General features: G+C 38.1%; 1 protein-coding gene across 17 annotated transcripts in view; it reads left to right on the top strand.

Moving 5' to 3' along the window:
• Positions 1 to 20289, top strand: part of SRRM1 (serine and arginine repetitive matrix 1) — a 32173-nt gene extending 11884 nt beyond the window's left edge. For 6 of the 17 annotated variants that reach the window (XM_041766217.1, XM_041766214.1, XM_041766205.1 and 3 more), the window contains 10 exons: positions 951 to 1225; positions 6215 to 6295; positions 6799 to 6885; positions 8600 to 8744; positions 9127 to 9168; positions 12930 to 13040; positions 14985 to 15449; positions 16022 to 16217; positions 18520 to 18729; positions 19255 to 20289. In XM_041766217.1, coding sequence (XP_041622151.1) covers positions 951 to 1225; positions 6215 to 6295; positions 6799 to 6885; positions 8600 to 8744; positions 9127 to 9168; positions 12930 to 13040; positions 14985 to 15449; positions 16022 to 16217; positions 18520 to 18729; positions 19255 to 19359 — 1717 coding nt within the window. In that variant the 3' untranslated portion in view covers positions 19360 to 20289. The remainder of the gene's footprint in view (positions 1 to 950; positions 1226 to 6214; positions 6296 to 6798; positions 6886 to 8599; positions 8745 to 9126; positions 9169 to 12929; positions 13041 to 14984; positions 15450 to 16021; positions 16218 to 18519; positions 18730 to 19254) is intronic. The other 11 variants (XM_041766216.1, XM_041766208.1, XM_041766215.1 and 8 more) reach the window with 7 other exon arrangements.
• Positions 20290 to 22873: the final 2584 nt, after the last annotated feature.

The raw sequence follows: 22873 nt of genomic DNA, 5'->3' as shown, positions 1-22873 counted from the left end.
TTTTTTTTTTTTGTAAGCCTTTTCAGAGTCCCATATTTTTTCAAAAGGAAATATTTGGGGAGGGGATTGTCGTGATACACTCAACCATTTTTATGACTACTGCTGAAAATGATAGATTTGATGTTACTACTGACAAATGAGACAAATGGTGTCAATGGTTAGTCAATTTAGACATCACACTTTTCTAAAATTGGTTATTCGTTTTTAGGAGAAAAATAATGCTGGTGCTTTCTAGTACAAGATTAGTGGAAACAGCTATTTCTTATATTGGAGTTTTGCAAACAGCGTGTTTTAATTGTGCTTACTGAGCCATTTAGCAGTCAAAATATTTTGCAGATTGTGTAAGATTCCCTTTCAGCCAGTTTTTATCTCACACTTAAGGTAGGGTTTCTTTTTTTCAGGTTCTCAGGAATTCTTCCGCCAAAGGTGAATTCTGCAGGTACACATAATTGCAACAGAACTTACACAAATTTTGCCGCAGAATTCGAGAGGCCCCTGCTTCTAAGTTTATGTAGCTAAATGAATTCCTAATCCTGCTGCACATTTTTTTTTAAATGCAACCTAAAGGTTGTTCGACATTGTGCTATTAAATGGAAAATACTTTTGTCACCCAAATTTTGTATGCAAACTCCAAACAGTGATGATATTCCTAAGGAAAAAAGAGACTGGCTAGTTACTGTATGCACTCAACGTGACATGTTTTATAACTGAAAAGACAACTCAAACAGAAGCATTTATCAGAATAAGTTACTCATATTTAGTCTCAGAACTAGCTGTTTCCTGTCCTAGGTTGTGTGGTTTTGTTTCCCATTTTTTAAAAATTTATGTGCTTAGCTACATAAACTCAAAAGTTGGATAAAAATAGCTGTATTTTTGTGTAAACTGTACATACCTGTAAGGTGGTTCTTGACAAGTATACAGGTAATGAATGTGAATACTTTATTCCACAGAAGACGACGTTCATCAGCATCCTTGTCTGGAAGTAGCTCATCATCCTCTTCATCTCGTTCCCGGTCACCGCCAAAGAAGCCTCCTAAGAGGACATCCAGTCCCCCTCGAAAAACTCGTAGGTTATCTCCTTCAGCAAGTCCTCCGAGGCGAAGGCATAGGCCATCACCTCCAGCAACTCCACCGCCAAAAACTCGTCATTCCCCAACACCCCAGCAGTCAAATCGTACAAGAAAAAGTCGTGTTTCTGTCTCTCCAGGGAGAACTTCAGGTAAAGGTAAAAATCAGGCACATAAAAACAGTATGTTTGTTCTTCATTTGGCTGTAAAGGGCACAGTCAGTTGTTGCTGCCTTTTCCCCCTTTAGAGTGTAAAGTAGCTGGGTAATATTTGTGTATGTGATATTCTTTGTAAATTTCCTTACTACCTTTTCTTTCCTGCTTTAAGTTCTTGGGGATTGTTGAAATAGAGTTTACATGTAAACGTGTTTTGTCTTCAGCAGGTGCCTCTGGCATCAAGTAGGTGGAGAAATACATTACCAGCCGTGGGCTGAGTTGCGGTAACTGATTGTCAAAGTTTGTGTTGTCATGATAAGGGATCATTTTATTACTATGAGACCAGTTAACTTTTTTCCCCTGAAGATTTTTTTGTTTGATACCTCATCTGAGGACTTCATATTCTGTTTTAATTCTTTCTTGGCCCCATTCTGCTCCCTAGGGAGGAACATGGTGTCCTCTTAAAAGCTGATTTGTTTTTTAATTTAGGCTCTAGGCAGGGTTCTTCTGAGTGTTGTTGTCCGCGCTTTATTCTGCAGATTGATTTCTGAGGAATTTATGATCTGTGATCCTGCCAGGCAAGTAGAATGCCATATTAGTCTGAGTGAAGGTTGTGGTGTATTGGGATTTGTTCCTTTAACATCAACTACACAAGGAGAAAAGCAGTAGGATCTATTTGCATTGGGCTTCTGGTGCTTAGGGCTGAGATGATAGCCTGAAGGGTGAGTAGTGGGGGAGGAGAAATCCTAAAAGCTACTATAATAATTGTTTTTTGAGAAGCAGTGTGTAGCTTGATATTTATGGGGCTTGTTCTGATCACATCTGAATTTTCAGGTTAGAAAAAGAAAATGGAGATGGGCAAAATTTTGACTGTCATTGAGGTATAGACAAGCCATAAGAGTGACAGGAGACTGGCAGAGAATGCTAATATGTAGAGAGTAGTGTATAGGTTTTCTGAATTTTAAAGGATTAATTTGGTGATTATTATAATTAAATGTTAAGTGGTCATTTTTGTTTCATTAGCTCCTTATACCCGGACAGACAGCTAGATGAGAATAGAGAGACATTCGCGTCTTCTAGGTTCAGACTTCATTTAAGTATGGGAGTGGGCCTAGGGGTCACTTATTTTTATAACTTCATGTCCCATATTAGATTTTTCAAAATTAGGAATGTTTAAATAATTTCCAGCCACCATGTCCAAATCTGATGCTCATTGTCCTAACCGTTTTTTTTTTTTCTTCCTTTTCTATGAAGTGTTTGTATTTCTGAATATTTTTTTTTCCCTTTGTCTGGAGCCAGAAAGCTCACTAATAAAAAATGTTATAAAAGTTCTCAAAAAAAAAAAAGTTCTCACCTATTTGTAAAAACACATCAAGTTGGGATTTTTCTATTTACATGACAGCTAAAGAATGAAAGTATCTGAACAGGAGGACTGAATCTTTGTTAAAATAGGTTGTTAAGAATTCACCTTTTTCATTCTACACAGGCACCAACTTCTTGTGTTCTAATACATTGTTAAGGGGAGTGGGCTACTGCTTTCAAAAAAAGAAAAAGTCACAGTGGATATGCAAATAGAGAAATAAGTCATGGTGGAAGACAAAGAACTATTTATATTCCTATGGATTCTGGGACAGGTCTTCCACATCCAAAAAAAACATAGCCAAAGAGACTGCCTTGTGTCTCCTGAAGCTGAATTTGGCTCTCACTACTTGGAAATAACTTTTTATAGTAAAATGATCCCAGGCCTCTGTGATGAAATTTCAGAGGTAGAACAGACTTCAGAGATTGTCATCAAGAAACCGGTTCTCAGGTTAAGTGATTTGGTCAAGGTCAACCAGTCAGGACTAAAATTTGGGTTCTCGCTTCTCAGTTGAAAAAACGTATACTTCGCCAACTTTCCTACCCAAAATGCTTGTTTTGATGGCTGGAGGAGGGAGATGCAGGGTAGGGTGAAATCTTCAGTTTCTGTACGTGGTGGTGTGATTTCAGGAATTCCTTTTTTACGATACTCCATGGCTAGTAAGATCAGTGATGCCATTAAAGTGTAATAGATTTTACTTGTATATTTATGTAGTAGTTAACCAGTCAGGACTTTGAATATTGGGCAAATGGAGTAGGAAGGAGGCAGAGAAAGTATTGGGAGGAATTTAGAGGTAAATAAATTGTTCAAGGTATATTGTATATCCTCATCTGAAAAGATCTTCAGGGAGCATTTTGTAATCAGTGTCATTTTGGTTAAATTGGCATTATCTTAGTACATGAAGTAGTGCTTTGAAATCATGGGATATTTAATGAAATAGTTTACAGAGGATCTATACCTATTATTTTTAGGGTAAGCTCAATTTAACCCTATAAATTGTACTCTGTAGACTGATTATTTCACCAATTCTGGTAACAGTGACTTATCTTTACAAGTGATCTTTTGGACAAGTCTGGGAGATTAATAATTAATAGGACTACTGAAGTAAATTTAAAATTCTGGTTTTTCATTTAACTTAGAAGATTTCTGACTTTACGCTAGAATGATGTTGCCTCTTGAATACTAAAAATAAAACATTACCATAATAAACTATAAAATCTTCTCTAGATAACAAATTCAGATGAAACATTAACTATGTTAATACCTTCAGTCAGTCCTATTAAACCAGAATAGGGGTATATAATAGATATTTGTAATGGTATGAATATTTTGACCGTAGACCGTAACGAAGCCATTCATGAGAGATTGGATCGAGATAAAATTGTAAAAGTGTATTTCTGTGGAGGAAAATGTATATATGTTCTAGTTTAGTTGTGTTTATTCAGTTGGCATATGTCAACTGTCTTGCAAACATAGCTGTATTTTTAATGTATCTTAGAGGGAAATGCATTCTGACATTCAGAAGGCTTCCAAACATTTTGGAATCTAGTTCTTTTAGGTCATAATTTGGACATGTGGGGTTTATAGATAACTGGATGCCTCTAATAATTTTTCAGGAATTGAAGATGAACTAACACTTTATTTATTTATTTATTTTGAAGATTAACTGACACTTTAGAGAAAACTGGCCAAGAAAATAGCCTCAAATCCTTAAAAGTTAAAAAGCATTTGTATTTTACTTCTTTGAATTTGTTAAAACACAAGTAGTAAATGCACTTTTGGTGCTGTATTTCACTGTAACTGATTAGGTATTAACCATTTTTTACCCAATCCAATGGTTTGTCCAAAACTCCTGTTGGGTAGAATCATTAATAAAATACAGGCCACTTAAAAAGTATTGTAGTTTTAAAAAGAGGGGGGCGCCTTGGTGGCTCGGTCAGTTAAACATCTGACTCTTGATTTTGGCTCAGGTCATGATCTCAGGATTGTGAGATCAAACTCTTCATTGCGCTCTATGCTCAGTGGGGAGTCTGCTTGTGATACTCCCTCTGCCCCCTTCCCCCTACCCCTCTGTGCTCACAGTCATGCATGCACGCCCCTGTCTTTCTCTTTCTCAAATCTTTTTAAAAAGGATTGTAAATTCCTCAGTTCAATTACTTCAGCAAAGGTGAGATTTCTGTTTTAGATCACTAGCTCTCTAAGTTATTGCTTAGAATAAGCCTTTGCAGAATTCTGAGTATGAGCATGTTAAAAGAAATGTATCTACATTCTGGGTCAACATCCCATGGTAATTGCTTTTAATCAAACAAAAACAGATAAAAGGATTCTTAGGGGATCATATTGTCTTCAGATTTAGTTTTTAGCAGGATGTTCTCAGGTGATGTTTCAGGATAATCTGTAGTAAGATTGATGGTTTTATCTTCATATACTTTTGATTTTAGTTGAAACAGTGGATGGATATTATACATAGAGCTGCTAAATGGTGGAAATTAAAGCCTATGCTCTAGAAATAGTCTTGGGTTCAGATCCTAGGTCATTTTATCTATGTGACTTTGTTTGAAGTTACTTCTTTTTAAGCCTCAGTTTTCTCCTGTAAACTGGGAGGGTAACACTAGCACCTGTGCCTTAGCACTGCTTAATAATACAGCAAGCATACAAAAGACTATTGCCATAATAATTTTCCATGCAACCTGGAAGAAGAATTTGGATAATTCATAAGGTGCTTCTAGCTTTCCTACTACCTTAGGTGTATTTTAGAGCTGCTCCTCCCCCTCAGTTTTTAAGCTTTGGAAAGAATCTTTCAGCTTCAGTAGTTAATTATCTTTACTATTATGAGTTTACTTTTTAATGGATAGTTTAAATTTGTCATGTTATGAAGGTTGTATTGGTACATAAAATTTTTTTAGTCTCTTGGTGGCTAACCCATTCTCCTCTTGAACAGATCTCTTTCTCTGAAGGATTTCATCAGATCTTATTTCATAACCATTTACCAGTTCTATTACTTTTCTGAACCCACCTATAGTTGGGTGCTTGGAAGCTCCTGTGCTGATGAGGTTTCTGTAGTTGAGTGTCTATGTTTAAGGTTGGGTAGCACAGAGGTTTTTTATTTTTGTTGTTTTTAAACATTTTATTTATTTATATGAGAGAGATCCCCACAAGCCGGGGAGGATGCAGAGGAAAAGGGGGAAGCAGACTCCCCACTGAGCAGGGAGCTTGATGCAGGGATTGAGCCCAGGACCCTGGGGTCATGACTTGAGCCAAAGACATAAGCTTACCGACTGAGCCATCCAGGTACCTCACACCAAGAGGTTTATGGAGTTGAAAGTTGACACGTACTTTTCACACAGAGCTGCTGCTGCAGAACAACTCCCAGTTCCTTTTACCTGGCATTTCTCTTGGGAGAATCTTCAGATTCAAATATGATCATAGAACCTTTTAAGGTTTTTCATCAAACATTTAATTTATTAAGTTATTGATTCATTACTTAATTATGGAATTACTTAATTATCAGTACTTTAAAGAAAGTCACACTGTTGTACCATTAAGAAGTGAGTGTCTCGTGTGGCTTTTTTTTGTTTTTTTGCTTTCCCTGGTATGTAAGTTTGTTGTTTTTTTTTTCTTATTATTTTTAGTGACAAAACATAAAGGTACTGAGAAAAGAGAGTCCCCTTCACCAGCACCTAAGCCTAGAAAAGTAGAGTTATCTGAATCGGGTAAGTTTTTGTGCCTTTTTTTTTTTGTTGTTAAGATTTTTTGCACATTTCCTCACCCCCTCTGGTTAAAGATTAATTATAGGATATGACTTAGTGGTTAAGAGGTATGACTCTGAAGTGAAGGTTTGAATCCCCAGCTTCCTTACTTAACTGCTTTTTTAATTATTTAATTTATCTGAGCCTCACTTTTCATCTGAAATGCAGATAACAAGTACTGTCCCGTAGATTTTTTATGATTAACTGGAATAATGCTTATAAAGTCCCTAGTGCTTAGCCTGACCTATAGTAAATAAATTTTGATTACATTTGGTGAACATAGTTAAAATCAACATTTTAAAAATTGGCATTTTTAAGCTCTTTTTTTGTAAGAAAAAAATATGTCTATAGTTGTATTGCTTGATCCAGTGAGAGAAAGGCATAAGAGACCATTTTCCAATTCAAGTGTGTTACATTTTCTGTATGCACAACTAAAGAAAGGCTTTCTAAATGCATCCATCTTTCAGAAGAAGATAAAGGTGGCAAAATGGCTGCAGCAGATTCTGTGCAGCAGAGACGTCAATACAGACGACAGAACCAGCAGTCTTCATCTGGTATGGACATGGATTCAACTGTTTCCTACCTATATTTCCTAATGAAAAATAACTTCAGATACAAATCTCCATCCATGTAGTGAGTGTACTTAGGAAAAATATATGCCTACATAGAAATCTGTTCAAAGGGAGGAAGTTCCTACTTTTGGTTTTGGTTTTTAAGTCCTTTCTTAACTTTCTTTTAAATTGTTATAAACATAGTAGATCTTTACAGTACGACAGTAAAACAGAACAGGGGTATTAAATTTGGAAAATTCTAATTCTTTTCCCAATCCCTAGTCTTATTCCCAAAAGCTTTTCTTCAGAAATTTTCTGTGCTATGCATAGGGATCTATGGTTTTAAAAAGGCCGCCAAACCCTCCCCCCCCCAAAAAAAAAACCTCCAAAACTGCATAAGCTCAAAATTTAGATGGTTTTTGTCTCCTTTTTTAGCTTAATATAGATAGATAGATAGATAGATAGATAGATAGCTTTCCTGTTCTTAGATCTAATTTTTTAAATAGCCAAAACTTATTGGCTCTACTGTAATAATTAATATTGCTATATTGTCTAATATTATAATTATATAATCTTTTGAGCCAGTCACCTACTTGGGCATGTAGGTTGTTTTTGTGTACTTTGTAAGTGTATTTGTATATTTGTGAAATAGTAAAGTAAATAATATTTATTATTTAAATAATAATTAATTAGCTCTGTGGGTATTTGTGACTGAATCTAGGTATGCTAGCTTTACTGTTCATTTATAAAATAGATACCAAAGCACTCAGCGGCATTAAGTGCATGAAAAGCCGTAGAGCTTTTGCAGCTCTTTAAAAATGAAGTTAATCATAAAAAAGGCTTAAAAAAGCATATAGGTTTTGAGTGGTTTTGGTACTTGGGACTTTGTTTTGTTTTCTTTTTTTAGGGAGAGAGAAAGGAGCACATGAGGGGAGGGGCAGAGGCAGAGGGGGAGAGAATCTTAAGCAGGCTCCATGCCCAACGCAGAGCCTGACATGGGACTCAATCTCAAGACTCTGAGATAATGACTTGAGCTGAAATCAAGAGTCAGATGCTTAACCAGCTGAGCCACACAGATGCCCCAGGACTTTATTTTTAAGTATAAGTTTTGATATTTGGGAACAATTATTTTGGGTTAAGGAAACCATATACAAACAGTTGAAGGTTGGGGGGGTTTTCATGTTTTTGTTTTTGCTCTTTTGGTTTTTTGGTTTTTTGTTTTGTTTTTTGCTTTGTTTTGTTTTCGCAGTCCCAGACATTTGCTACCAAGCCTGTAGGAAAAGCTTGTCACATAAATTTTTTTGTTTGTGTGATAAATGCTAGGAATGTGGAAAGAAGTTATTCAGACCTTAATAGGACTTTCAGCAGTTTTAAAAGTGCTTAGAGTAACAAGCATCAAGTAATTGCTTGAGATGATTTTTAAGCTTAGTTATTTGGAAAATCGCTAGCTTCTTAAAGGACATTTATGTTTTGTTGGAATGTGCCATGGAGTGACTTATATAAATTACATAATAATAATGGATATTTATGGTCGACTTTTAAGTCATTGCCCATATATTGATGATAACATTTGTTTAGAACTGCTCGCTTGTATTCTTGCTTGCTTTCATAAGTGGACTTGCTAACTTAAACACTCCCATCTGCTTAGATTGAGAAAATGTGGGTAGACTCTTAAGCACAGACATAATTTAATTTTTTGTTTGTTGTGTAATTATAGATTCTGGCTCCTCTTCTTCCTCAGAAGATGAGCGACCCAAGAGGTCCCATGTGAAGAATGGTGAGGTAGGCAGGCGGCGGAGACATTCCCCTTCCCGGAGTGCCTCTCCATCACCTCGAAAGCGCCAGAAAGAGACTTCACCTCGGTAATGTCTTTTCAGTAGTCTACACTGGTGTTCTGTAGTCTTGATGAAACTTCTAATTTAAGGGGTGGGCTACAGATTTATTTTAGAAATTGGTTAACTCCTTCATGTCAGGGATTCACAGAAAGAGATGGTCAGATTTGGGAGTGGGGTGGGGACATTTTTTTGGCTTTATTTGGTGGTTATCACTATTAATGAGATCTTGGTTAGTTTTATACCACCATGTCTTAACGTCTGCATGACTAGATCAGTGAAACTATAGCATTAACTTCTGCACATCTTTGAACATTTAAAACAAATATACCCCCATTAGTAATGCTTAACTCCAGTAAAGTAAATTTGGTGAATGGAATTCTTGACCTTTGTTTTTCTCCACTGCTCTCAGGATGCAAATGGGAAAGCGATGGCAATCGCCAGTGACTAAAAGGTTGGTTAGCCACTACTTTGTACATGAGGCTACATGTCAGAGTTTAGGGTTGGGATATGCTGTTTAGGTAACCTGCTCCTATCCCTAGGTATATGGTGGGGATGACTGTGGAGAAGTTCCCCCATTTCAGGTGGCTGTGTTTCTTTGCACATCAAATGAGCGATAGACTTCTACACGGTGTTCATTTTAGAGTACCATTTGAGCTTAGATTTTTGTGCAGTTACAGTACCTGGATATTTTCCAAGAGATAGGATATTAATAGCTCCTTTATTTAGTGGGAGGAAATTAGTGCTGGCTTTTGGGAAAATCTTTTAAAAAGATGAATGTGAGGATCTGGCCCTGTTCAGTGTTCTCTGTAATAGGAAGGTAGGCTGCATATCTTCATTGAACCTTTTTGATCGAGTGTCTTTGTGACTATAAAACTGTAACATTTCAGAACTTAATCATAAATAGAAATCTCTAATTTAGGCCTATCTCATAAGTGAGAAAACAGGCCCAGAAGTAGTAAAATGAGTTTCCTAGGGTATAAAGTGAAAAGGCTTGATCCCATACCTATGCTGTTGACATTATACCCTTATACTGTCTTTGTTAGTCTTCTGCTTTTGGAGGTTCTCAGCTGCTGCTAAATTTGAGTATTTATCCTTCCTGAAACTATCACATTGTCCTCTTTATAGCTCACTTTTTGAAGCTGTCTTAGGTAGTCTCACTAGTTAGAGTTCTTTTGGAAAGATTGTTTGGAACTAGTCAGCAGTGTTCATGGTGGAGCAAAGTTGTGTATTTGTGTTGTGGAATATTTAACAATAAAAAATAAAAACCTTTAAGAAAAAATAAATTCAGATGCTGAGGTATTCTGTTTCCCACTATAGTAACCCCTAGTTTAGCTGCTAGTATAGCAGCTAAAAAGTTGGTTTACAAAATCAGGTTAGTGGTGAGACCCCCATTTCCCCCATTATGGAACTACTTTCTTTTTGGAAAGTGATTCCTCAACAGGGAAATCAACACTGATGTTCATTACCCTGCTCCAGGATGGTTTTGTTTATCCTCTTTAAGAGGGCTTCCAGTTTTAATGAAGTAGGAATTTGTATCAGGTATCTAGGATTTATAGATGAAGAAAGCATTACTGGAATTGTGCTTCAGTATTCTATTTTTAAGAGGGGACATATGGCCTGGCTTTGATTATTTCATATGTAAAGTTTATAATATTTTTCATGTTTTGAGACACTTGTCTTTGGGTATCAAACACTCTAACTTAAAGGATAAAAGGTATGTTAATCATAGTGTAAAAAGGAAATAGTAACACACAGAAAAAAGATAGTTGTCACATCTGTAACTTCTTGTCTTCATTACCAGCGGGGCTAGCAAAGTGGTTGTTCTGAGAGCTCACTGCAGAGATAGCAAGCTGGCTCCTTCTGATAAAACTTGCCTTTTCTGCATACTTGAGGGCTATATCACAATATCACATATTGAGACTTACTGCACCTGGTTCTCACACAATTTGATAGGGAACTTTACTACTCAGTTTCTACACATAGTTGAAAGCTTAGCTTGGCGTTATTATTCAGAGTAACTAGAAAATGCTTAGCTTGTTGTTAGATTAAGCAGATGAAATATATTAAGCATTCAGAATTTTGAATAATATAGTTAACAAGCTTGACCTCTTAGAAAATATTGAACTTGGTTTTATGTCACTTTTTTTTTTTTTTTTAAATTTTTATTTATTTATGATAGTCACAGAGAGACAGAGAGAGAGGCAGAGACACAGGCAGAGGGAGAAGCAGGCTCCATGCACCGGGAGCCTGACGTGGGATTCGATCCCGGGTCTCCAGGATCACGCCCTGGGCCAAAGGCAGGCGCCAAACCGCTGCGCCACCCAGGGATCCCTCACTTTTTTTTTTTTAAGCACATATAGAAACATTGAAATAGATTGATCTCAAAGAAATTAGCTTTTTGTTTTAATCCTTGAAATGTGTACCCTCTCAGTTCAGGTAGAAATTCTGTAGGCTTCAGATCATAGAGCCATGTAGTATCAAGACTCCAGTTTTAAGTGATTATCTCATCTTTCTGGAAGTTCCTTAAGTTAATGTTAGTTGGTTATGGTTTTATATATTCTTTTTGATCATTTGCTCACATAGAAACAGCACATTGAAGGTCATTATTAGAAGGGACTTTTTGGGTACTCTGAGCATTTGGTCTTACAAATGAAGATGAGACCATAAATATCTCAGATCATTAGCGTATTGTAATAGATTCTAATCTCGGTTCAGTTTTTTAGTGAGAATTTCTGATTTGGTTTTGCAAACGGAAATTAGAATATTTTTAAAGAGAAGCCACATAATCAACAGTAATATTTCTTATGCGATTGTATTTACTGATAACATTGGGAGTTATACTTTATATCACTTAATCCTCTTAAGTTTGCACCTATAAACTTTCTCTTTTTTTTCTTTTTAAGTCAAAACCCAAATATCTTTCCCTATTTGAAATCTTAAATCAATACTGTGCTTATGCTGTCTCTCCAGATCTTATAATTCTGAGATTAACCCTGCTAGTAAAGTGGGTTTTCCTGTATTTTCTTATAATTAGTAGTTCATATCTATGTTTCATTTTGTCCAAAGCTTATCTGTCTTCATAGATTCCCTCTTGTGGTTTACTATTTTAAATATATTACAAGTGACGTCTTAGGCCCCACAAGGCATAAACAATTTGAAATTGAAAATTAAATAATGAAAATAAGTATTAAGTTAAATAGCAAATTTCAGAATTTTCTTCGTTCTGTTAGTAACAGAGCTCTCCTTAGTTTTAAAGGGGAGTCAAGACTAGTAAACTTTAGAAAATAATTCCAGATTTATAGGAACCCTCAATCCTGTGCTGGTCAAGAAATTATAGTATGTGATTACTTTATACATGCAAACTTAGCCAAAAGGTAGCAAACTGGCTTGGTGTATATTTTTAATATATCCCTTTGGAGACTGCTAGTCCAGTTGATATAATTGTATTTTTCATGTTTGTGTTTGTATTGGTTAAGTGTGTAACAGAGCTCAGAATTACAATCTATGATTGTTTATATTTCAACCATGTTGCTCCCAGTGATAGCTTTAGTGTTCCAGCTTTTAATCTTTTGTCTTTGAGATAGTGTTTTTTGTTAGTAGTAGGCAACTCTTGAGTAGCGGAAACATTTTTAAAAATTGAGGACTTGGAGCAGTTGACACCCAGATTTGGGGCCTTAAGCCATTGGTAACCATTAAAATTTTAAATTTCTGCATTAGAACATGAGTTTTAAAGCAGTTTTTCCTAATAAGGAATCACTTAGAGAGCCTTTTCAGCATACGCCAGCTAGACCATAGTCCAGACCTGGTGAACAAACTCAGATAAGCTTCCTAGATAATTGTGATGTGCATTCCAGTTAAAGAACAATGCCATAGGCAGTGTTTTCAAACTTGTTTCACCTGTGTCATGCTATGTCTATCTCATTACCCAGACTCTGCATATTTATATACTGAAACAAAAATTTAACAAAACAAAAATTTGCCTTTCCCAAAAGTAATATACTGATTTTCTAAAATGCTGGTTCTCAGCCAGAGTCTTGACTAATGGTCTTGAAAGATAGTTGTAAAAACATTATTCTAAGGGATAGAGGAACGGTTGGCTGCACTTTGGGTTAAAAATGATTGAAACTATATCATCTGGATCACTTACTTATAAATGCTACTAACTCCAAATCACCTGTATTTTTTGTGTGTGTGTGTGTGTGTGTGATTTAGTGGTAGACGGAGGAGGAGTCCTTCCCCACCACCCACCAGAAGGCGACGTTCCCCTTCTCCTGCCCCCCCTCCTCGTAGGCGCAGGTCTCCCACGCCACCACCACGACGAAGGTATTTTATCAGATAAGTGCTAGTTGGAACTAATTGAAGCAACTTTCTTTATGATTAGAATATCTTAGAGTGGCATTGTTCAGCCATTTACAGAATACCACATATTATGTGATTCTGTTAATATGTAAAGTTAGACCACCTAAATCAAAGAGTTAAAAGCAGATAGCAGTGCCTAGGGTCAGGTGGGAATAGGGAGAGTTGTCATAGTTACATGACTGAAAATACTTAAAACCATTGAAATGTACACTTTAAAATGGGTAAATTTTATGGTATGTGAATCACATGTCAACAAAGATGTTAAATTAAAAGGTGAAGTCATTCTATTTAGTGATTATAAAGGGAAAAATACTAACTTTACAGTGGAGAATTCCAGCAGATACCTCCTTAACTAAGGAATCATTTAACAGTCGAGAGTACATATTAGCATTATGTAATTCTTGATACCTCCATAGTATTCTTACCAATTATACAGAACCCCAGTCTGATTTTTTAGGAAATACCAGACAAACCCAAATTGAAGGTTATTCTACAAGGTAACTGACTAGTACTCTTTAAAATGACAATCCTGAAAGACAAAGGAATAGTCACATATTGGCAGGAACTAAGGACACATGATAACTAAATATAATTCTGATTTTTGGAATGTGGATCAGAAGAGAAACATTAGTGCAAAACGAGGCTTGTATTTTAGTTAATACTAAATTAGTGCTGTGGCTGGCTAATTTCATAGTTTTGATCATTTTTGTTAATGGCTATTGAAGCTGTTAAGTGGCATATCTCTTCTATTTTTGTAGCTCTTCTATAAATCAAAAGTGATTTCAAAATAAAAGGGAAAAAGATTGTAAGGACATTGTTCAAGTACATTACTAAGCAATATGCTGTTGATGCTCTACATACTTAATCTGTAGTCCTTTAGATGATCTTGCTCGGTAGGTGATGGTATTCCCATTTTTCAGGTGAGGAAATAGAGGTGCACACTACCACATTGACCAAAAAGTAGCCCTGTTATAAAGCTGATTCTAGGCAGTAAAATATTTTGAGCTCAAGGTTTGAACATTTCAGGAACAAATTAGGCAGTTGGAACTGAATGTCATATTCAGGGCTGATTTCTAAAGGCACATTAGGATTACACAAGAATCAAGCATTAAGTAAATCGAAGGTCAGCTTGGACTTCTGTCGGGATGCATTCTGCCTAGAAGATAGACTTCCACTGAAAAGTGGCTTTCTTTGAGACACAAAATCCAAGTCTCTCCTTGGCAGGGTGGGGTAGGTATAGATAGATCTTTTAAAATGTATGCAAGTGAACTTATAGTCCAAATGCCAGTTCAAGAGAGCACCACATAGGAGAGCTCTTTTTTTAAAAAAGATTTTTCTTACTTGAGAGAGCACGAGTGGGGGTAGAGGAGAGAAGCAGACTCCCCACTGAGCAGGGAGCCCCACATTGGGCTCAATCCAAGACCCCAAGATCATGACCTGAGCTAAAGGCAGAATGCTTATTAACCAACTAAGCACCCAGGTGCCCCCAGGAGAGCTCTTTAAAGCATAGACTTCCGAAGTTTCCTGTAATAGAGTCCTGCTAATGTAGCCACCTAGCTCTTACATAATAATGGGTGTTCACAGTTTATGCATGATTTTCTTCTCAGAAAAAACTCATTAAATTGGTTCCATATGGATTATATTAAGTGACTTTTGACAAACTAGAATTCAGTCTGGAAACTTCAGATTTCTCCATTATGCAGAATGTCCTGTTTCTTAGTCATCTAGGATAAACAAATCCACTAAGTGATTTCTTTTCCTTTACATGAGGATAAAGGCATAGCATTTCCAGTTAAAATTCTGCTGTCTTTGCCTGGTGCTTAACACAGTGTTGCCATAACTGCTGGTTAGGTTTCTGTGCATTCTGTTGCCTTATTCTTTTGGACCTTAATGGTGTTTTTTTCCTAGAACTCCTTCTCCTCCCCCCCGCCGGCGCTCACCGTCCCCAAGAAGATACTCTCCTCCGATACAGAGGAGATACTCTCCTTCTCCACCTCCAAAGAGAAGAACGGCTTCTCCCCCTCCCCCTCCTAAACGAAGGGCATCACCATCTCCACCACCAAAGCGTCGGGTCTCCCATTCTCCACCTCCCAAACAAAGAAGCTCCCCAGTCACCAAGAGACGTTCGCCTTCATTATCATCAAAGCATAGGAAAGGGTCTTCCCCGAGCCGGTCTACCCGGGAGCCCCGGTCACCACAACCAAACAAAAGGCATTCGCCCTCACCACGGCCTCGAGCTCCTCAGACCTCCTCAAGTCCTCCACCTGTTCGAAGAGGAGCATCATCATCACCCCAAAGAAGGCAGTCCCCTTCTCCAAGTACTAGGCCCATTAGGAGAGTCTCCAGGACTCCGGAACCCAAAAAGACAAAAAAGTAAAAATATTTTATGCTTTTTTTGGGTAGGAACACTAACTTGCATAGCTCTTTATGTTTGGAAGCTTTTTCCCCCCTTTACTGAGAAATTACAGAAAAGAATAAGCTGGGAATACAGGCTTTTAAGGCAGCTTAAAGGTACTATACACAGATCCATTTTCTCTTTTCAGGATAGTTCCTCATGGGACAAACTAAATGCCATAGGACTCCATATTTGGTTCCTAGGGGTATCAGGGGAATGTGCTTCCAAAACTAAACTCTGAAATAATGCATAGAACATTTCTTGGATGTCTGTGTAGGCTGGTAAAAGTTGTCTTAAGTACAAGGAACTGGCATTATTAATTTCATCTAGGAAAAATTGTTAACAGAATGGACAGAGGATTATGGGGCTTAAACTGCTAAGAGATTAAGACCATACAAATTTGATATGTGTGTTAGTAGAATCAACTAGCAAACTAATAGTAAAATGTAAAGTTTGTGACTTGGTTATATAATGGTGGTTGGTTATTTTCTCTTAGGAAAAACCTTTGCTCTTGGATACTAAATGTTTTGTTCTTTCCCTCTGTTTCTAGGGCTGCCTCACCAAGCCCTCAGTCTGTAAGGAGGGTTTCATCCTCTCGATCTGTCTCAGGATCTCCTGAGCCAGCAGCTAAAAAACCCCCAGCACCTCAGTCCCCTGTCCAGTCTCAGTCCCCCTCTACCAACTGGTCACCAGCGGTACCGGTCAAAAAGGCTAAAAGCCCAACACCGAGCCCATCTCCGGCAAGGGTATGTGTTTGCCCTATTTTGGACACCCTTTATAATTGTATGTGGTCACTAGGAAGCAAAGACAAGTTAAAGTTATTACTTACTTTTTTGTGACGCAGGGCAGCATTATTTTCTGTAGTTCAGCTGGACTTCAGGGAAGTATGAAATTAAGTGGTGGTGGTTACACCACAGTCCATGCTTCATATTCCACCCACCCACTAATTGACATCATGTCTGATACTTTTAAATTCTGTCATCTTGGTGGTTAAAATTGGGCTATATTGAAAATCTAGAATAACAAAAGAGTTAACCATGAATCTGTTATATAGGGGAAAATAGCTTAGTATTTTTTGTTGTTTCTATAGCATTTGACATACTGGATACTGAAGATCACAAAATCAATAAAACTTTCAAAATTAGATCATGTGTGTTAGTATGATTCCATGTTTATGAAGGAAAAAATATTACAAAAGAAATACCAAATGTTTATAGTGATTATATGTGAGAAGGGGAAGTGATGAGTAATCTTAATTTTTCTTTACGTGTAGTGCCCTTTTTCTATTTCTAATATATTAGAAATAATATATTTCTACAAAAAATGAGCCTGGCAACCTGTAAAATACTAGCTGAAGTGGAAAGTACAGTATTGTCTGGTTTAGTCTTAACCTCTGGCAAGTTGCATAAATAAGGGACACCTGGGTGGCTCAGCAGTTGAGCGCCTGCCTTTGGCCCAGGGTGTGCTTCTGGAGTCCAGGGATCAAGTCCCACATCTGGCTCCCCGCATGGAGCCTGCTTCTCCCTCTGCCTGTGTCTCTGCCTCTCTGTGTGTGTGTCTCTCATGAATAAATAAATAAAATCTTTAATTAAAAAAAAAAGTTGCATAAATAAGAATAACACTTGTTTTTACCTTGTGAAGTTTAAATGTCATTGGGATATTAAAGTATTGGAGTTTAAACTATATTTTCCCCTCTATGAATCATTAATCTGATCTTGAATAGGTTTCTTTATTGTATGAAGTCAGTAGTTAGATGTCCATGTCATCAGTCGGGTTGCCTGAATTACTTTACAAAGTAATTGAATGGATTGAGGAATTTTAAGTAACTGCTTAGAAATGTGAAATTTGAGAATTACAGATGGAATTCAATTACAGCAGAATTGCCCTTTGCATAATTTTGGCATTAACAGTTGGACCCTTGAATAGCATTGAGCGGGGCCACTTACACATGGAAGTTTTTGGTGAATACAGTACAGCACTATAAATGTGTTTTTTCTTCCTTATACTTTTCTTTTTTTTTTCCTTATACTTAATGTTTTTTTCTGCAGTTTATTTTATTGTAAGAATATGGCATAAAATGTACATAACGCACAAAATATGTGTTCAGTGACTGTTTATGTTACCCATAAGGCTTCTGGTCTATGTACAGACTGAGGGCTTGTTACATACAAGTTTTCAACTGCATGGAGAGTTGTTGCCTCTAATCCCCCATGTTGTTCAGCGGTCAATGGTTATGCATTAAGGAACAAACACTTTCCATTCTAGAGCCAGGAGAAGCCGTAACAGTGGCTGGAGATGGGGCATTCACATGAGTGTGTGTTTAGAATAATAACTGTACTTACTAAAAGCCTGCCACCTGTTAGGCTAGTATTGTGGGCAGTTTACAGATAGACCCCGACAGCTTTATTGGGGACTGCTGTACCCATTTAGGTTTACAGAGGGAGCTTAGAAAAATATTTGTCTGAGGTCAAATGGTGAACAGGTTCAGGAGCCAGAATTCACCTGAAGTCTAGCTGAGTTCAGAGACTTCTCTTTTGCACATGTTGCTTTCCCTATATTTGGAGGTAGCTTGGGATCCTGGACACCTGACTGGCCTCTCATGGTTGGGAAATTTGGTTTAATGTGGGGGAGATCAGAAAGGTCCTTCAGGGTCCATTCTTTTTTTTTTTTTTTTTTTAACTTTTATTTATTTATGAGAGAGAGAGAGGCAGAGACATAGGCAGAGGGAGAAGCAGGCTCCATGCAAGGAGCCCAATGTGGGACTTGATCCCAGATCCCAGGATCACACCCTGAGCCAAAGGCAGACGCTCGACCACTGAGCCACCCAGGCATCCCCATTCTGAGTCTTAAAATCTTTGAAGAGCATCTTTACTTGCAATGTGGTTTTCATACTTTTCTTGGCAGGGATTGCCCTTGGGCTCCCCCTCCCCCAAAGCCTTGGGGACTCCTGAGATTTGTCCATTTAGTTATTCCCTTAAGAAAGTAAAATGTTTAGTTGGATATTTTAATCTGATTGATGTTATTGTTGGGATTTTTCTGGATTTCTAGAACTCAGACCCAGAAGGAGGTGGAAAGAAAAAGAAGAAAAAGAAGGACAAGAAACACAAAAAGGATAAGAAGCACAAGAAGCACAAAAAACACAAGAAGGAAAAGGCCATGGCAGCAGCCGCTGCAGCAGCTGTCACTCCCACGGCCCCTGCGGCCCCCACGACCACATCAGCACAGGAGGAACCGGAGGCAGAGCCCGAGCCTAAGAAGGTACGTGTGTGTCTTAGACTTCTACAGATCACTTGGTCACTTGTTGAGGAGAAAAGAATTTTTTTTTATAATAATGGCTACTCGGCTGTTAGCTAACTCTTCTGATCTATCCTCATTCTTGATCTACCAAGATGAAGGAGAAGAATATGAATGGCTGCCAAATGCTTACTGTATATTTTTAAAAAATAACTTCTTTAAGATATAATTAACGTGCCATTCACATTAAAAGGCACTCAAGGGTGCCTGGCTGGCTCAGTAGAGCACACAACTCTTAATCTCAGGGTTTCAGGGTTGTGAGTTCAATCCCTGTGTTGGGTATAGAGATTACTTAAATAAAAGTAAAATTAAAAAGAAAGTATATGATTTAGGGGTTTTTAGTATATTAATAGAGTTGTGCAGCTGATTGAGGGGGTTTTAGTGTATTAGAGTTGTGCAGTCACTACCATGATGTCATGGTTCTGCCCTTGCACCCTGCACCTCTCTGCCAGTGTGTCAGACTCACCAGTGTGACCCCTCTGGTTTTAGGAGACGGAGAGTGAGCCTGAAGACAACCTCGACGACTTAGAGAAGCACCTGCGTGAAAAGGCACTGAGGTCGATGCGGAAGGCTCAAGTGTCCCCACAGTCTTAGGCGGGAATGTGTGTCACGATGTACATTTTATTTGGTTTGTACGCAATTCAATTTCAAAATTGCTAAAATGTGTTTGAGCTTTAGACTATAACATTTGTTGTAATAATTGCTAGGTTGAAGTTCACCATGTAAAAAAAAAAAGGGGCATGGATTTACATTGCAAAAGGTGTCCACAGTGTATTAGTGACATTCTTTCATTGACAGCTGACATAAATTCATTTAGAGTGAAATATTTTAAGCCAAAAAAAAAAATCCTCTTTTTAAAAAAGGGGGTTTCAATATTGTTGGCATTTTTATGGTTTCTTTAAAGGCCTTGGCTATTCCCAGAGGTTTTCCTTTCTTGTCATTTTTTTTTCTTTATTTTTTTCTCATTTGAGTCTTAGCACCCATTTAAGTTATGATGCTTCCAACCTTGTATGGTTTGCAAGCTTGCCCAGAAATAAGACCACTGTTGAACTACCACAAAGTATAAATGAATATTTTAATGCCACAATCTTTCCTGTTGCCTGTGGAGTCTCTGCTGAAATGAATCAGGATTCGAGCTCTAGGACGAGATGGAAAATGAAAGCATGTTGTTTGCCAGGACACTGTGGGTTTATATTGATGTGTAACAAGTTGATTTGGAACACTGGAATTCATTCTATTCTGTTGTGTTTTTTTGTAAAGGCAATTAACTAGTCCCAGGAAGGATCCTTCAGTTATATAAAAGTTTGTTTTATGAAATGTCATGGCTCCATTCATAATTTTGTCTTGTTCTTCCAATTGGTATATACAACTTTCAGAGCTCTCGTATTTGGAAGGCTGGAAGGGCCCAGACTTTGAAATAGTGTCTTGTTTTCACTGTTTTTGTTTTTTTGTTTTTTTTTTTTTTTTAAACTAAAGCTATATAAAGCTTGTGGATTAAACAGAATAAATTTCTAAATTTAAAAATGTTGGCCACTCACTTTTACTTAACCGTCTCAATACTGCAGGAACCCACTTTTTTTTTTTTTTTTTTTTAATAGAAATCTTAGTTAAGCCTATGTTTTTACCTAACCCTTGGCACCTTTGGCACACTGAGGATTGGGCAAGGGAAATAAATGGTGAAATTATTTTTCCGTCTTTATTTTAATAATGAGTGCAGTAAGTGCTGTGAAGGCAAAGTGTGTGGTGAGATGGGAACACCTATGCTAGACAGGGCAAAGTCATCGAGGCGCTCCAACAGAGTAGTATCTGCGTACAGCCGGAGAGGCAGAAGGAGCCTGGCACATTCCAGGAAGTGCAGGAAGGCCAAAGGACTGACTGGAGCAACCTCCCTCTTGGGGTCTGTGTATTTAGTGACAAGTGAGTCATTTTTGCACTTCAGATTTAGCAGAGCAAAGTGACTTGAAACTTGGAGTTGGTTTGTAGAAGGTAAACTAGCAACATAACGAAGTTAGAAGGGAATTTTTGACACTGTGGATCTAAGCTGAGTGACACATGGGCCGTTAATGCGATTGATTTCTGGTAGTCGAAACTAAAAGAAAATGTCTACACATCTTAACTACAGAAAGACTTAGTGGGAGTGTTTACCTGAAGGACATGGACATAGAAGGGGCTCTTTTTACAGGTGGGTTTTTAGGATGATTTGTAAGGCGGCAAAACTTAAATGAAGCTGCTCTGTAGTGAACTAAGGTAGTCTGTGATTGGTAACAGCACCTTACCTGTGTGCTACAACCAAGTCTTCAAGATCTTACACGTGACTTCCTTTTGATTGCATAATTCTGTGATTCAAGAAAAGCACAGAATATCCAGTTTCTAAAATCGTGGTTGATGACTTTCCGCTTCTAGGGTGAACGAACCAGTGAACATCACTCGGGCCCTTGTACTTACCTAGCCAGCCGTTCATTCATGCTCACTGGTCCTGTTTATGCAGTGTGCTTCCTCTCCTCCACCTGATAGTACAGCAGTAGCTCCTGTTCTGCTAATCTGCAGGAGCAATTCTTTTTTTTTTTTTATTTTTTATTTATTTATTTTTAAATTTATTTATGATAGGCACACAGTGAGAGAGAGAGAGAGAGAGAGAGGCAGAGACACAGGCAGAGGGAGAAGCAGGCTCCATGCACCGGGAGCCTGACATGGGATTCGATCCCGGATCTCCAGGATCGCGCCCTGGGCCAAAGGCAGGCGCCAAACCGCTGCGCCACCCAGGGATCCCTGCAGGAGCAATTCTTGATCTGTACTTGACTGGTCCTTGGCTGGATTTGGCTCAGTGGATCACTCCTTTTTTGAAACACTTTCTTTGAGAGGGTTCTAGGATTTGATACTTGTTTACCTTCCAGATGCAACACTAGTTTTCCAATTCTCTCTAGCTGGTCCTTTTGTGTCTCCTGGCTCCTTTCAAACATAAAAAGAGTTTGTATTTGCCCTTGGTAGCTTACCCTACGTTTAACCGCTGCTCCCTCGACTTTAAATGTCATGATTTTGTTGATTTGTCAAGTTGCTCTGCCGTCTAAACTTAACCCCTGACCTGGACCCTATCCAGCCACCTACCCAATGACTCTGTTTGGATGTCTAAAAAAGATACTGAATTGAACATATCCAAAAGAGAAATTTTTAAATGCCGTCTTCTAATGTTAATCCCTGTCTTATTTCAGTCTATAATCCTCATTTACTCAAAATTGAGTTAGTACTGTCAGTAGTGTTGTCTGCTTCCCAACACTTCGGCACACCAAGGCCATTCCATTTGCCAGATCAATGCCCTAAGCCAGATCATGGTACCACTCAAAGCCCTCCAGTAGCTTTCTGCCTCAGAGTAAAAACCGAGTTACTTACTATGGCCTGAGAGACCGGACAGCGCAGGGTTGAATCTGCTTTGGCAACCTCATTATCACCCTACGATCTGCTCGTGCCATACCTGCTGCCTTGCTCTGCCTTTGACCCACCAAAATTGATGTTCAGGACCTTTGTTCCCACTGTCCCCTCATCCAGAGAGACCCTGCCTCCTGATCTTGTGGCTTGTTTCCTTACTTGATTTTCCTCAGGCAGTCTTCCCGAACTTCCTCTTCTCTTAGAACCATTGTGAATACCTCAAAGGATACATTTTTGTTCCATAGGAACTTGGTCTTGTTCATAGCTGTTGTCAGCACCTGGTACATAGTAGAAGCACAAGTATTTGATGAACAGATGAGTAAATTTAATTGACTTGTTTTTATATTTGCCAAGTGCTAGTAGGTAGGGTCTGAGGTAAAGAAAATGAAGAGAGGCACCTGGAAGGCTCAGTCTGTGGAGCATCTGACTCTTGGTTTTGGTTCAGGTCATGATCTTAGAGTCATGGGATTGAGGCCCGAGGCGGCCACTGGGTGTGGAGCCTGGTTGGGATTCTCTCTCTGATCTGTGTCTCTTAAAAAGAAAGAAAAGGAAAAAAAATGATTGTTGCCCTCAAGGAGTATTTACCTACTAGGGATATAAACATAAACAACAACTTGGAGTGGCAGAGCATTGTGTAGACTGGGGTTTCTAACCATAGCTTCTGTGTCACCTTGGTCAGGTTACA

Source organism: Vulpes lagopus, chromosome 8 (genome assembly GCF_018345385.1).
Source record: "Vulpes lagopus strain Blue_001 chromosome 8, ASM1834538v1, whole genome shotgun sequence".
Classification (NCBI taxonomy): Eukaryota; Metazoa; Chordata; class Mammalia; order Carnivora; family Canidae; genus Vulpes; species Vulpes lagopus.
The sequence above is the reverse complement of the archived record's forward strand: the minus strand, read 5'-3'. Positions and strand labels throughout refer to the sequence as shown.